General features: G+C 39.9%; 1 protein-coding gene across 1 annotated transcript; it reads right to left on the reverse strand.

The window, feature by feature from the left end:
• Position 1: 1 nt before the first annotated feature.
• On the reverse strand, positions 2–12,513 carry LOC308668566 (ATPase PAAT; the record flags this gene model as incomplete). Its single annotated transcript, XM_081328571.1, has 6 exons — positions 2–1,683; positions 2,613–3,067; positions 4,923–5,126; positions 8,319–8,391; positions 9,398–9,601; positions 12,293–12,513. 6 exons carry the CDS (start codon positions 12,511–12,513, stop codon positions 1,464–1,466), a joined length of 1,377 nt encoding a protein of 458 aa, XP_081184697.1. The 3' UTR covers positions 2–1,463.
• Positions 12,514–13,917: the final 1,404 nt, after the last annotated feature.

Genomic DNA, 13,917 nt, shown 5'->3' on the forward strand with positions numbered 1-13,917 from the left:
GCATGCTACCACTGAATTGCAGACAAACAGAACTGCCAGTGCCTCCATCTCTACCCAATCAATCATAAAATACTGGTTAAAAAAAAAAGGAAATGTATAGCCAACAATTCTCCAGATTTTATTTTAAAAGTATTGTTCAATAATTTTGGAACTTGTGAAGATCATTTAACCTCCATTTGTCTTCTGTTTTTATATTCAGACATTTCTAGTGAAGTTTATCCAGAAGAAAGTGTTAATGCACAGCCCCAAGTCCTATATATCCTTGCATTTGCTGTGTTGGCTACAAACACAGTACTCCTGGTTGGGCTAGCAGCAAAGCGTCTCATCACTCGAGAAACCGGATACAGATACCAGAAACTGAGTTACTAACATCTTCATCTGACTGTTTCACATTTATGCAGATATGAATGAAATGTTCTGTGGTCTTTCCATGATTTTTTTTCCTTTAGAAGGATAATTTCAATTAAAATAAATGAACTACAGCATTAAATTAAACATATCTGGAAGGGAAACAGTCAAATACAAAACATGCATACACACACCGTTACATTGGATACCAAAATAAAGAAACTGAAATTGAGGAAAGTTATGATCACAAATATGATTCTTCTCTTCTTCGCCCATCTTTTTTTTCTGGAGAATTTTTCAGGAGACACAAATGGCTGTAAGGAAGAAAACGGCCAGGAATATTCCTTCCAAGAACTCCTTTATGTTAAACTTATTTTTAGACAAACCCCTTTAACCTTGTTTGTTTATATATTAATACACAAACATTCAAGCTAACTACGGAAAGAGAAGTATACGTGAATAACTCATTGAGAAAAAAAAACCATTTTGTTGTCAAAACATTGGATTCTATTGCTCTGCCGCCAAAATTCATCATATGAGTCAAATTTACTCATGAGCCTTTTGTCAAATACAGATGAATATATACAAAATAAGATCAGAGAAAATATATGTTGAAATAACTTGAAGTTCTACATGGATAACAAGACCAGATACGTATTGCATGTGTCAATAAAATACAAACTCCTTCTCTTAATTAATCTGCTTTTTTCTAAGACTGAACATTAATTTTAAATCCAGAATTAATGGATATAATTTAATTATTTTATGATATTACCCTACATAAAACTATAAAAATCTTATTAAATGTTGATAAAGCTGCAAAGCACTTAGAATGGTTCAAAATAATTTAGTGAGACACTTATCATGCCCAAAACTAATCTTTAAATAGTTATGAATAAATAGACCATAAGCAGATAAAGGAAATACTCTGAAAAATAATTATTTTACACATTACAGATGTATAACAATTAACTTTAGCATATAATACTTGCAAAATTACAGAAAAAGTACAAATTTTGAGGTGTAACTGTTTACAAGCTTATAAGCAACAAGTTTGTAAAATATAGACTTGTCCTTATAAAACATATCGAGTCTTTGACTTTTATAAGGATTTCCTACCTCTTCCCATCTGTGTTTTCTTCTTTCAAAGGACATTCTTGAGAAACAATATGCAAATTATTAACCAAATCTATTACTGCAGAAAGTTTATTATCAACATGTTCCTGAAGTTTTTCCATACGTAGGTCAATATAGTCCATTAATCTCTTCTCTGTCTGCTCCATCTTTCTGGACATGAACTTTTCCAAATATAGACAAATATGCTGCTGTTCTAAACTGCAAGAAATGCAAATAACCAAAAACTGATTCATGCCATTGAAAAACATAAATTATATACCTTGTGGCAATAATTTTACAAATACCCCAGTAGAATAACTGACACTGAACAATCAAAATCTGAAAATCTTCCAAGGCTCATGTTACTTAATAGTCCACATAAATAATATTAATAATCTGGAAATACTAAATATGTATGTTTAAATGTTAAGCAATATCATCTACCCCTTTTTAAAAATCAAATGAGCAGATTTATTAAATACCTCTGGTAAGGCAGCAAGCAAAATAGGATTATAGCACCTCAATAGATACCGAGGCATACAATCTTTAGCCTTTGAGTACAGATGATCGTTATATTACACAGGAACAGGAACTGGAACATGACACTCCATGTTTCAATATGAATTTTGTGTATATTGTACCTAGTGCTATAATGTGTTTCTATGGGTGTACTGGATTTTTATTACTGATGTATTATTTCATCTTCTTAACACTGTTATCTTCTCAGAATCACTTGGTAAATGGGCAGCCATATAAGCTGAATAAGCAAATAAATATCTTTCTTTTCCATGATTTCATGCCAGCATCTCAAAACTGATTTAGAGAGATAAACTAGGGAACCAGTAGAAAGTCAGAATATAACTGCATAGTTAAATATTTTTCAAATTCTACTGATTAATCTTTCATATAGTTCCTGCTATCATAGTGCAAAGATTTATGGAAAGTGAACCAATCAGAAATCAGCAATTTGAGTGGTCTCAATTTTAATGAATTCAAAAATCCAGCTAAATTCAATGGTCACACAATGATGAAAAATTTTGTTTAACAGTTACATAGTTTAAATGCTTGGTAAAGTCTACCTTATTTTTTTAAAGAGGCATTTTGAGCCCAATTTTAAAAATGGATAAAATTTTCCAGTATGAACTCACCCAACACTCTGAATTCCATCTTTCTGAGAAGCAGATTTTTCCCCACATTTATCCTTTTCACCTACGGATAGACGATCTATGTGACCACATACTGTTTGAAGAAATGGAAGCAGCAATGTGGAATTTGGCATATTTGAATTTTCATTTCCTTGTTCTTGAAAAAACGATGCCATAAACCCTTTACAGTCACTTTCAGAAGGAACAGTACAAGGCTGAAGTCCAGGAAGCTCAAAAATGTTACTTGTAGTAAGAACCTGTTTGGTGATCTTGGAGTGTGCATTTAAATCCTCTGTAACTGCTTTAGCTGCCAAATTAGCTTTTAAAAGAGAAGGTCCATTGGACAAGTGATCTAAGTCAGATGCCTTTTTCAATCCATCAATGGGATGATTTTTTCCATATACAAATCCATTCCCTCCTAAGATGGTTTGTAACTTGCCTCCAAAAGAAATTCCATTCTAATAGAAATAAAATACATGATCTCATTAAAATATATAATCCAAGAAAATAATTATACAATTTCTAATCCCAATAGTATCTATCTGAATATTACAGACTCATATTGAACTGGTGAATATCCCCCCCTTATTGGAAAACCATTTGCTCAATGTGTTGCTTTTCTAGCAATTTTCTGAAATTCCTCCATATTCAACCCATTGGCTCCTGCTAACCCTGCCTATGTCAGAGAGAGACTCATTTAGCCAGGGAAAGAAGCCAAGCGGGGAATTAATCTGCAATTGTTATGTGGGCATAAGAGAGCAAGGTCCAACCCCCCATGAATGTTGCTGAATTTAGTTTGGCCCCGATGCAAACTGCCAATGTCCTATGAAATAGGCATGGAGCTCTTCATGTGTAGATCTGGTTATGTTGCACTTAACAGGTTGTTTTTAGAATATTTTACTGAACTTGGCTTTATTTTACTATAATCTTTGATACGACATAAATAATTTGGAGCGTTAAAGAAAGAAAGTGTCAATGGAAGCTCTTTTTATTATTTTAAATGCAAACTGTGCTAAATGTGGAATGAGTAGGACAAAGGAAAAGGAAGTTAATAATGGTAGACAAGAATATAATTGCATTTTCACTGTTATTTTCTTCATCACCAGATTGATCCAGACCTTACAACCATGATAATGAATGAATTACATACCTTTCAAACAACACCCACCATTCACATTTGAATAGTTATGAGCAAGTGAAACACCCTGAAATTTTCTTGGCAATAATATGGAAATTGTTAGCCATTTCCTAGTTCAGGCATGTCAAACTTGCAACGTCACGTGACGTCGCGTGATGTAGCACGACTTTTCTTGCCGGCAATGGGGTGGGCGTGGTTTCAGCGTGACACATCCGGCACGCAGGCCAGCAGTTTGACATGCCTGCCTTAGTTCATTTTTTCCCTTCTTGTCTACTCCACAGCTTTGGATTCCCAGGTAGCTGCACATGTATTATGTAAAGCTGAGCTTACCTAATTTTAGAGTCTAATATGAAGATTCACGTGTTACCATATAACTTCAGATTATATATACCCTACCTTTTCAGACCAATTATGCAACTCTGTGTTATATTCGAGGTGCTGGTAATGACCTATAAAGCCCTAAATGGCTTGGGTCCGGACTATCTAAGGGAACACCTGCTGCCGGCATCAACTTCCCATTGTCCTGTGCGCTCCCATAGGGAGGGCCTCCTTAGGGGGCCGCCGGTCAGGGAATGCCGGCGGGCGATCCCCAGAGGGAGGGCATTCTCTGTGGGCGCGCCTGCCCTTTGGAATGATTTACCTGTGGAACTCCGGACTGCCCCCGACCTGCGCTCATTTCGCCAGGACCTGAAAACCTGGCTTTTCGATCTATCTGGCCTGGACTGAGGGGGTTTTTAGTTTTAAGTTTTAACATTGTTTTGTTGGACTATTATTAATTTAATTCTTTTTAATTCTATTTGTATCTTAATTTATATTGTCTTTTAAATATTGCCCTGTAAACCGCCCTGAGTCCTTCGGGAATAGGGCGGTATAGAAAACTAATAAAAATAAAAATAAAATAAATATATCTATTTATTTTTCTAACTTCACTATGCAAAAAGACCACAAAATTACTATGGAAAGGAAAACTATATATAAACAAAAATTCTAACTCTGCAACTAAAGTTGGTAATAATCATTTGAAAGAAGGCAAAGCCTGCCTTTATTTCAGTTATTAACAGCGCACAAATAATATGCAAGTTGAGAATACAAAAATGCCACATTATACAGTCCCTTCTACTCTTTGCGCATAAAAAGAACATTTTATGAATAATGTTTTGCAAATGGTAACTTACCTTCTGTTGAAAACGAACCATATCTAGGAGTTGTTGTGCCCCAGGCGATAATTTGGATCCCATTGATTCCATTATAGTTTGTACTTTATCTAGATCTATTCCTGATCCTAATGTAACACTGGGCACAGTCTTTGCACAGGCTGACTGGACTTGTACTACGATTTTATTGATGAGTACTTTTTGTTTTTCACTGATGGATAATAGCTAGTGAAAAGAGAATTCTGGTGATTTGAGGAAATAATTCAATTAAACACATTCCTTTAAAAATGATCTCCATTTTTTTCTCCTCTTAATTCTCATAGTAAACTTTATGCAGATGCTAGTAATAGGTCTGATATAACTAAACATAAGAATATGTTAATGGTAAGACTAGGTTGAAGCAAAATATTAGTTGTATTAAAATTTATTCTTAGATAGTATTAAAGCCATGACTTCAAGGATTCGTTTCTTGATTCTGCACTAGTGTGATTTCCATATAGAACTTTTGACAGCAGAGAAAAATTGTCCATTACCTCAGTAAATAAGAGTTTCTAATTTTTTATTTGCTGAAAGATGGGGAATGATGCTGAATGAACTTCCTATTTTCTTCTGAATCAGTTTTATATCACCGTATATACTTGAGTATAAGCCGACTCGAATATAAGCCGAGACCCCTAATTTCACCCCCCAAAAATGGAAAAAGTTAGTGACTCGAGTATAAGCCGAGGCTGGGAAATGCAGCAGCTCACCTTATGCTCCTCTCCAGAGATCTTCCCTCAGCAGCGGCCGGCAAAGTAGCTCGCACGCGAAACAAGCCCGGCAGAGGAGCCGGAGCGGCGAGCAGAGGCGCCCGGCCCAGATCCTGCAAGGCCCGGCCGAGACGCGCCCCCAGCAGCGGAGCTGCTCCGGCTCCTCTGCTGGGCTTGTTTTGCATGTGAGCTACTTTGCCTGACGCTGCTGGGGTCGCGTCTCGGCCGGGGCCTTGCAGGATCCGGCCCGGGCGCCTCTGCTCGCCCTCAGCAGCACCTGGCCCGGAATCACATGCAAAACAAGCTCGGCAGAGGAGCCGGAGCGGCGAGCAAAGACGCCCGCCCGGATCCTGCAAGGCCCCGGCCGAGACGCGCCCCCAGCAACGGAGCCGCTCCGGCTCCTCTGCCGGGCTTGTTTTGCATGTGAGCTACTTTGCCTGACGCTGAGAAGACCCGCTTGGGCACTCGGGTTGGTGTCAGTCTCCGCAGGCCCTTCTCGTTTCCAGGAACGTCAAGCGCGCTTGGCTCCCCACCCCCACGGCAGGGCAGGGCAGGGCAGGGCAGGGCAGGGCAGAGACTTGCTCGCCCTTCTGACGGCCCTGAAGAGAAACAAAGGGCTTGCAAACTCCCCGCGAGAAGCTGGGCGAAGTGCGCGGCTGGGCAAGTGTGTGCCTGCGCGCGTATTTATGAAAGAAACGCTCCGAGAGTTCTTCTTTCTCAATTATGAACACCCGGGGTCCCTCTGCGACTTACAGGCGGAATATCTAACTTCAGAGCCGTCCTCTCTGGCTGCGGTGGCCTGGGGGAGGGCAGCGCGGGGCTCTTGGAGGTACTCAAGATAGTTGAGGGGGATCCAACCTGCCGCGGGGGGTGGGAGTGGGACTTTAGTCACGGACGGCGAGAGGAACCTTCGGAAGGGGAAGCGGGAACAAAGAGAAGATGAGGGTGGAGCGATCGGGGAGCCGGTAACTCAAGTTCCCCGAGTGGCTTTCAGCACTGGAGAAAATGCAAAATCGCTCGAGACCAAACTCGAAGGAATCAGCTGCCGGTGGGAGCGAGGCAATCCGTGCGGTCCCATGACAGCCAGTCGGGCAAGCAACGCGAAGAGCGGCAGGGCTTTATTTTTGCACCGTGGAGCTCCCCCTCCCCCTCCTCCCAAACTCCCCCTCTCTCCCCCTTCCCCCCCTTCCCAGAGCTGAATACAGGGTATTAACCGGCGGCGGAGGCTTGCAGAACGGCGGATCGAGCCTATGTCGGCGGCGGAGGCTGGATCCGCGCTCCGCAAGCCTCTGCCCCCGGCGGAGGCTGGATCCGCGCTCCGCAAGCCTCTGCCCCCGGCGGAGGCTGGATCCACGTTCCGCAAGCCTCTGCCGCCGGCTGGATCCGCGCTCCGCAAGCCTCTGCCGCCGGCTGGATCCGCGCTCCGCAAGCCTCTGCCCCCGGCGGAGGCTGGATCCGCGCTCCGCAAGCCTCTGCCCCCAGCCCCGAGCGATAGGAAGGGGATCTCTGCCCTAGAGCGGGAGGGGGGAGGGAAGGGGGGGGAGGAAAGGCCCAATCGCTTTGTGTTACCTGCCGTGAAACCAGTCCTTGCAGGCGTCGCACTCGATCATGAAGCGGGTTACATCGTAGGGCAGCCAGGCAGCGGAAAGAAGCATGCAGGCAGGGCGCGGAGGTCCGGAGACCTGCCGACGTTTGGGGAGGTTTGGGGAGGTGCGCGCGCACCTCCCCAAACTTCGGCAGGTCTCTGGCTTGGAAGAGGTGCGCGCGATCCCGGAAGCACCGAAGCCTCGGCCGCACGCAAATCCTCGGTAAGTTTTTTTTTGTTCACTGGAGTATAAGCCGAAGTGGATTTTTTCAGCCCAAAAAGTGGGCTGAAAAATTCGGCTTATACTCAAGTATATACGGTAGTTAGGAGTACTGGGTCTCATAGGCCAGGGATGGAGGTTAAAGAATTAAGAAAAGTTGTGGGGGACAAACAGGAAAACATGAGACTGAGAAGATATGTTTATTTCATGTTTGCAACTGGAAAGAAATATTTTCAGTGCAAGCATTTGATGCTTCTAAAAATTATCAATCTGTCTCACTATCATAGCTTACTTGTGCTATATTGCTTTTTCTTCCATCTCTAAAATCTCTTCTTTACAAAGGAAAGAGATTATTAAAAACTACTTGCAATCAAAATGCCTGGAAGAAAAATCACACAAATTAAAGAAAATGGTCTTTTTACAACTTCCAGAATGTAAGAGGGAACACAATAATTTTATTTAATCACCATTAGAGTTGTGCAAGGCATTCAACAGAGGCTCTTTATAAAGGCTCTTTGTCAATATGAGCAAAACATCTTTTCTCAAAACAGCTATATCACTGGAAAGCTGGTACAACTGCTTCAAATATTGTCTCCAACAGTTTGCAGGTATGCAGGTCCAGCTGCTTTATTGCAGAAGTGTTGCCTGTGCATATAGATACACATACAGTATGTACAGACAGCTGGAGGGAGTTTTCAAAGCAGCTGCAAAACAGCTGTTTCAATGCTTCCAGGAGGAATGCTTTGCTCACTGATATGTTTTGCAAAGGCCCTCTTTTGAATAATTTGTAAAACTGCTGAAACTATCTTTTAAAAAATGAGACAAAAATTTAAGCTTTTGTTTGTTTTTTTGTAATTTCCTACCTTAATCTTACAAGAAACTGTAGAGCACTCCAACGTAAGATACTTTTTGTACAATGAAATCTGGTCATCTTCGCTGGGAAAAAAAAGTAAAATAAAAAAATTATAAAATTTTTATAATACTGCATTAATGAAATAGTTTTTCATAAAGAGCAATACAAGCAATACTGATTTTTCCCCCAAGATGCTACTTATATTTTTCTAATGTCCAAATAAACAAAACAACACTGCTACACTTAGAAATATTAGAAAGTTTCAATAACTCTTACATTTCTTAGTAATCTCCATAAGACCAGCAGTTATTTAAACATAGCAGAAAACTGAACACCCCACTCACAATCCAGAAATTCTATGCACATAGCAAGTACTTCAGTGAAAAGACAGGGCACTTGTATCTCATGTGATACTCAATGAATTCTACCAAAGGGTGGTTTTTTTCCCCCCCAAATCACAAGGAAGGAGAAGTAGCCATTAAGAGCTACAGTGAGATGAATAAGAAAATTCCAGTGAGCAATAAGCTTAATGCTCAGCAGGATCTCTAAAAATGAACTCTAGTTTAGATATTTGGGGGAAAATTATGCAAAACAAATGTTATAAAGTTAGTCATTCACATATAAGTAAACCCCTGCTCCAGGATTATTTTTAAATAAATTTCTTGAAAGCAACCTGGCTACAAGAGTCATCCACTCCTCATACAATTTGAGCATGTATGAATACTCCTTCTTTCTTTCATGAAATGAAACTTATTATTCTTAAGATCTCTATCCAACATATCAAATTATTAATATCGTACCTATTATATTTCTGTTATCCCAACATGTTTCTGTAGGAGAAAGACCTTTTCAAAGATGTTCCAACCAATCATGAAAATGTTGCTTTCAGTTTCACTGCATTAGCAAAACACAGTCTACATACCCATATGAATGCAGAACAAGAAAAAAACTAGAATCAAACAACATTATTGACATATAAATATTAAAACATTTGAGCATATAATTTCTGGAAGTCTTACCTGCGAAACTGAATATAACCTCATTACATTATTGACTGAATCAATGTGAAAAAAAGACAAAACAACTGACCTGCCATGTTTGACAGTAAACATTTTCTCTCCCCTTCCAGTTGCATAGTATTCATCTCCTAAGTAGACTTCCATGTTCCTTGCTTCACTTATAATACTTAGACTGACAATTTCTTCAGATCCACATGGATCACAGTGCAAGTAGAGTAAACAGGGAACTACACCGTCATCATTTATTTCTCCTTCAAGAACGACAACATTCTGACTAAATAAGAGGAAATGTTTTACCTTAAGTTACTCACTTGAACATCAGTACCTCTGGGAAATAAACTTTTGAAATGTACATGACAAAAATCCAAAAATATTTATCCCACGGCTAAAATCTTGCACAGGTATTCAAATGGTTATCTCTTCAAAGTATTATTGAAGTTACATGAAGAAGTGGTTTTTCCTACCCTTTGAAGAGAGAGGCTGAATTTAGATTCGAAAACAGAAGCATGGACTAGTGAAAGGGAGAAAATGAATCTCGAGAGCAAAAACTGTGTGGTGTCCATACATGAAGAACTGCAAACTGCTATTATCCATGGATTCCAAGCAATTTTCTACAGTCCTCATTCTCTAGGAACAGCAGCAACTTTTCTTTATTTCTGTTTCCCTGAAAACATTGACTTTCTACATTTTCTATCCTGTCAATTACCTCTCCTGCTCATCTCTTCTTTTGTTTGCTCTTTCTTTCTCTTCCTGCACAGCCATCCCTTCTCATCCTATTTCCATCCCATTTTTATTTCTTTTTTTACTTGGAAAAGCAAAGGAAGATATTTATGTATCTGAATATGTATTCCTGAATGACAAGAGTAGTCTGTGGTGAAGGAAAATGGTTAGAGTATGTGTATACGTGATGAAGGCATCAATTAATGATACAGATAATTAACTTAGTTATTCTTCTATTTTAGCCCTGTATTTTTTTTTTAGAATATGGATTTTGGTAAATGAGTATGTGTATAAAAGAATAATCACCAAGACTACTTTTAGCTGAACTGACAACTCTAGGTTGACAAATCAATGAGGCTGAACAAGATACATGGATTTTAAGTGTACATCTAAACATTTTTGTGTTGGGTTGATACGAAAGGTAAACTTACAATCAACTTTTGACAGCCGGGGATTGCACTGGGTGATAGTAAGGGTAGGAGAGAGAATCAGTGTGGATACATTATATATGTGGTAAGTGGTTGGGCTGGAATTTTCTCTTTGATAAAATAAGGGTGGATTATGATTTTAATTTGTGTGTGTGCATGATTATGTTTAAAACTGTCTATTATTTTAGGATCTGCACTGGAGCTTTATACAGCCAAGAATGAATGACTAATGAAATAAAAATACGAAGTGAATACAAAAGTGAGCGATCAATATTAAAGAAGTATGGTGAGGTGGTTTGATATGCAGGTAGTCCTTGCTTAACAAAGTAATTCAGACTGGCAACTCCATGCTAAGCAATATAGTCATAAAAAGCATTGTCACATGACTGCACCAATTTACAATGGCAGTTATAGCAAGTCATTGTTGTAAATCCTCTATAGTTGTTACATGCCACATCACATAATTGCCATTTGCAACCTACTGCCAGATTCCCCATTGACATTGTTTGTCAAAAGCCAGGAGTTAAGGTTGCAAATGGTAATCATGGAACAGAGGACTCTGCAACCATTATAATTGTGAGCTGGTTGCCATAAGCCCAAATCACAACCACGTGACCGTAGAGATCCTGCAACAATGATGGCCAGTTGTAGTCAGCTTATTCAATATTATAATAACTTTGGTTTCTGAATGAGTACTAAATGAAGAGTATCAGTAGAGAGAATGAATGAGGACCAAACATGAAACAAATCAATAAAGGAAGATAAAACAGCTCCAGAACAAGGTAAGCCGAAGAAAGTTGTGACTGGATGCAGATGGTGAGAACTCAAAAAGAAGGAGGTAGAGACGTTTAAAAAACCAAAAGCTAATGAAAGGAATGGGTACAATAGAAGCAGGGATGGAATACACATAATTTATATGGAGTGATATAATGAATGTAAACTAGATTTGATTCAATTTCCTTTCTTTTTATCTTTTGCCTTTCATTTATTTTGCTGTTTCTTGCTTTTCCGCCTTCCCCTTCACACAACAAGGCTTAATTCAAACCGGATTAATTTGATTTTGGACACTTGATTCATTCATAGCACTAAATCCGAGCTTAGCAAGTGGGAATGGGAGGGCAAGAAAACATAACGGGTAATTTTCAGCAGTTCTGCTCCAAGATATTGGAGGAAGTACTAGAAAACATCAAAACTTGCTCAGGACATCTCACAGTTCCACTTTTTACCCCAGATTTAGTGCCGTGTGTAATAATAATAATAATAATAATAATAATAATAATAATAATAATAATAATAATAATAATAAGAATAATAAGAATAAGAAGAAGAAGAAGAAGAAGAAGAAGAAGAAAGAAAGAAGAAAGAAGAAAGAAGAAAGAAGAAAGAAGAAAGAAGAAAGAAGAAGAAGAAGAAGAAGAAGAAGAAGAAGAAGAAGGGACCTTGGAGGTCATCTAGTCCAACCCCCTGCTCAGGCAGGAAACCTTATACCATTTCAGGCAAATGGCTGTCCAGTCTCTTCTTAAAAACCAGTTCTTCTATTTCAATGGTTTTAAGTTCTTCTGAAGCCTGGCTTAGTTAACCCCAACGGACTGGATTCACATGTCCAGGTAAACCATAAGCCGCGATTTAAGCATTCATCCAACAGCCTATATCCCCGAATTAAGCAAATTACAGGCTCCTGAACCCAGAAACGTGAGCCTGCAAAGGACTCAACGACCCTGCTGAGGGGGCCTTCGCATCACCGGACAATTCCTCGGCCGCTAGCTACATTTCGTTCGTTCCCCCATTTCTCTCTCGCCTCAGAAGGTCCTTCTCACCCGCTCGGGGCTGGTTCCGAAAGCTCCCCCGCATCGAATTGCCCCGCCGGGACGACGCAGAGAACCCTCGCCAAATCGTTCCGACATTCCCAGGAGCAGGCGACCGAGACGCGGGGCCTGCCAGCAGAGACATCCCAGCCAGCGGGAGCATGCTGGTTCTGGGGAGTCTCCGTCAAGCGTTTGTTGCTACTACTGCTGCTGCTGCTGCTGTTGCTGGCCATGGCAAGTTAAGAGACCCGAGCCTTGTAACGCGGCACAGCCCCGGCTGGAATGAAACCCTGGGCGGAGTAAATTTTAAGGCGGAACTTAGCGTCGAAGGAACGCGTTCTTCATCGGACTTATGTTTCACGGGACTTCCGCCCTCCCACAAAATTAATCATAGATAGGAAGACTTTCTATTTTCCTGTCGTTATAGGAAGTTAGTTGATTGACCACGTGATAGCGGCGCGGTTCATTTGTCAGTATGACGTCCCGCCTCTTTAGGGCGCTGTGGCTTTGCGAGAGGCTGCGCTTCTTGCAACTGTTCAATGAGATAATGGGAAGAGCGGCTTTTGCTGTCCGCTGTAACGTAGCCGCGGTGTCTTTGCATCCAGCCCCTCTTCGGCAATAGAAGCCAAGGAGGAAGCTCGCGGTTATTTTAAGGCTCTGAGTACAGAGCAAATAATGTATTAGGGGGGAAAAAATTCCAGACGCTTCCTGAATTCGAGAGGAAAATTATTCAACTGCCCGGCATGGCTAAAAGTGAAAAAAATGCCGATAGTCCTTTTAGGGAATCCAAGGTTGCAGCAAACCTTGCCTGTAGGCAATGATTATAAAGCTGGGTCTTCCTTGTAATAAAACTGTAACGCGTGATCTGTCCTGCTGTGTTGTTGTTGTTTTTTTTTTATTAAAGAGTTTTACAAAAACAAAATTTTACAATATATCCCCAAATCCCTCCAACCCCAAACCCCCCCACTTTCCCCCCCCCCCACTTCCCAGAGCTAAATACAGGATTATAGTTACAATAATCATATTCTAAATAAAAATTATGCATAATATACAATTAACCAAATTCATAATGCGCTTTAACTCTCTTTTAACATAACTACAAACAACGTACCAATAACAATATCCTACTACAATCTACTCATAAGCTAAATGGTACTTTTTAGTCCCATATTTGTTTTGAATATAATTTATCCATCTCCTCCAAACTGAAATATATCTTTCCTGTGAATGATCCTTCAAATAAGCAGAAATCTTAGACATTTCTGCAAGATTCGAAACTTTAAACACCCATTCTTCTAAAGTGGGCAAACTATCCTTCTTCCAATATTGTCCCACCAGTAATCGTGCTGCCGTTATCATGTTCAACATCAAGTTAGTTTCTTTAACATCACAATCTACAACAATGCCCAATAAAAACAATTGCGGGGAAAACTTTATCTTTCTCTTAAAAATCTTTTGAATGTTCCACCAAATTTTAATCCAAAAAGCTTTTATATTTCTACAAGTCCACCACATGTGAAAATAGGTAGCTTCTAAACTACCACACCTCCAACATTTAGACTGTAAATTAGGATACATGTTGGACAACTTCTTGGGATCCAGATGCCATCTATAAAACATTTTATAAAAATTTTCTC

Source organism: Vipera berus (genome assembly GCF_964194415.1).
Source record: "Vipera berus genome assembly, chromosome: 5".
In the NCBI taxonomy this organism is placed as follows: domain Eukaryota; kingdom Metazoa; phylum Chordata; class Lepidosauria; order Squamata; family Viperidae; genus Vipera; species Vipera berus.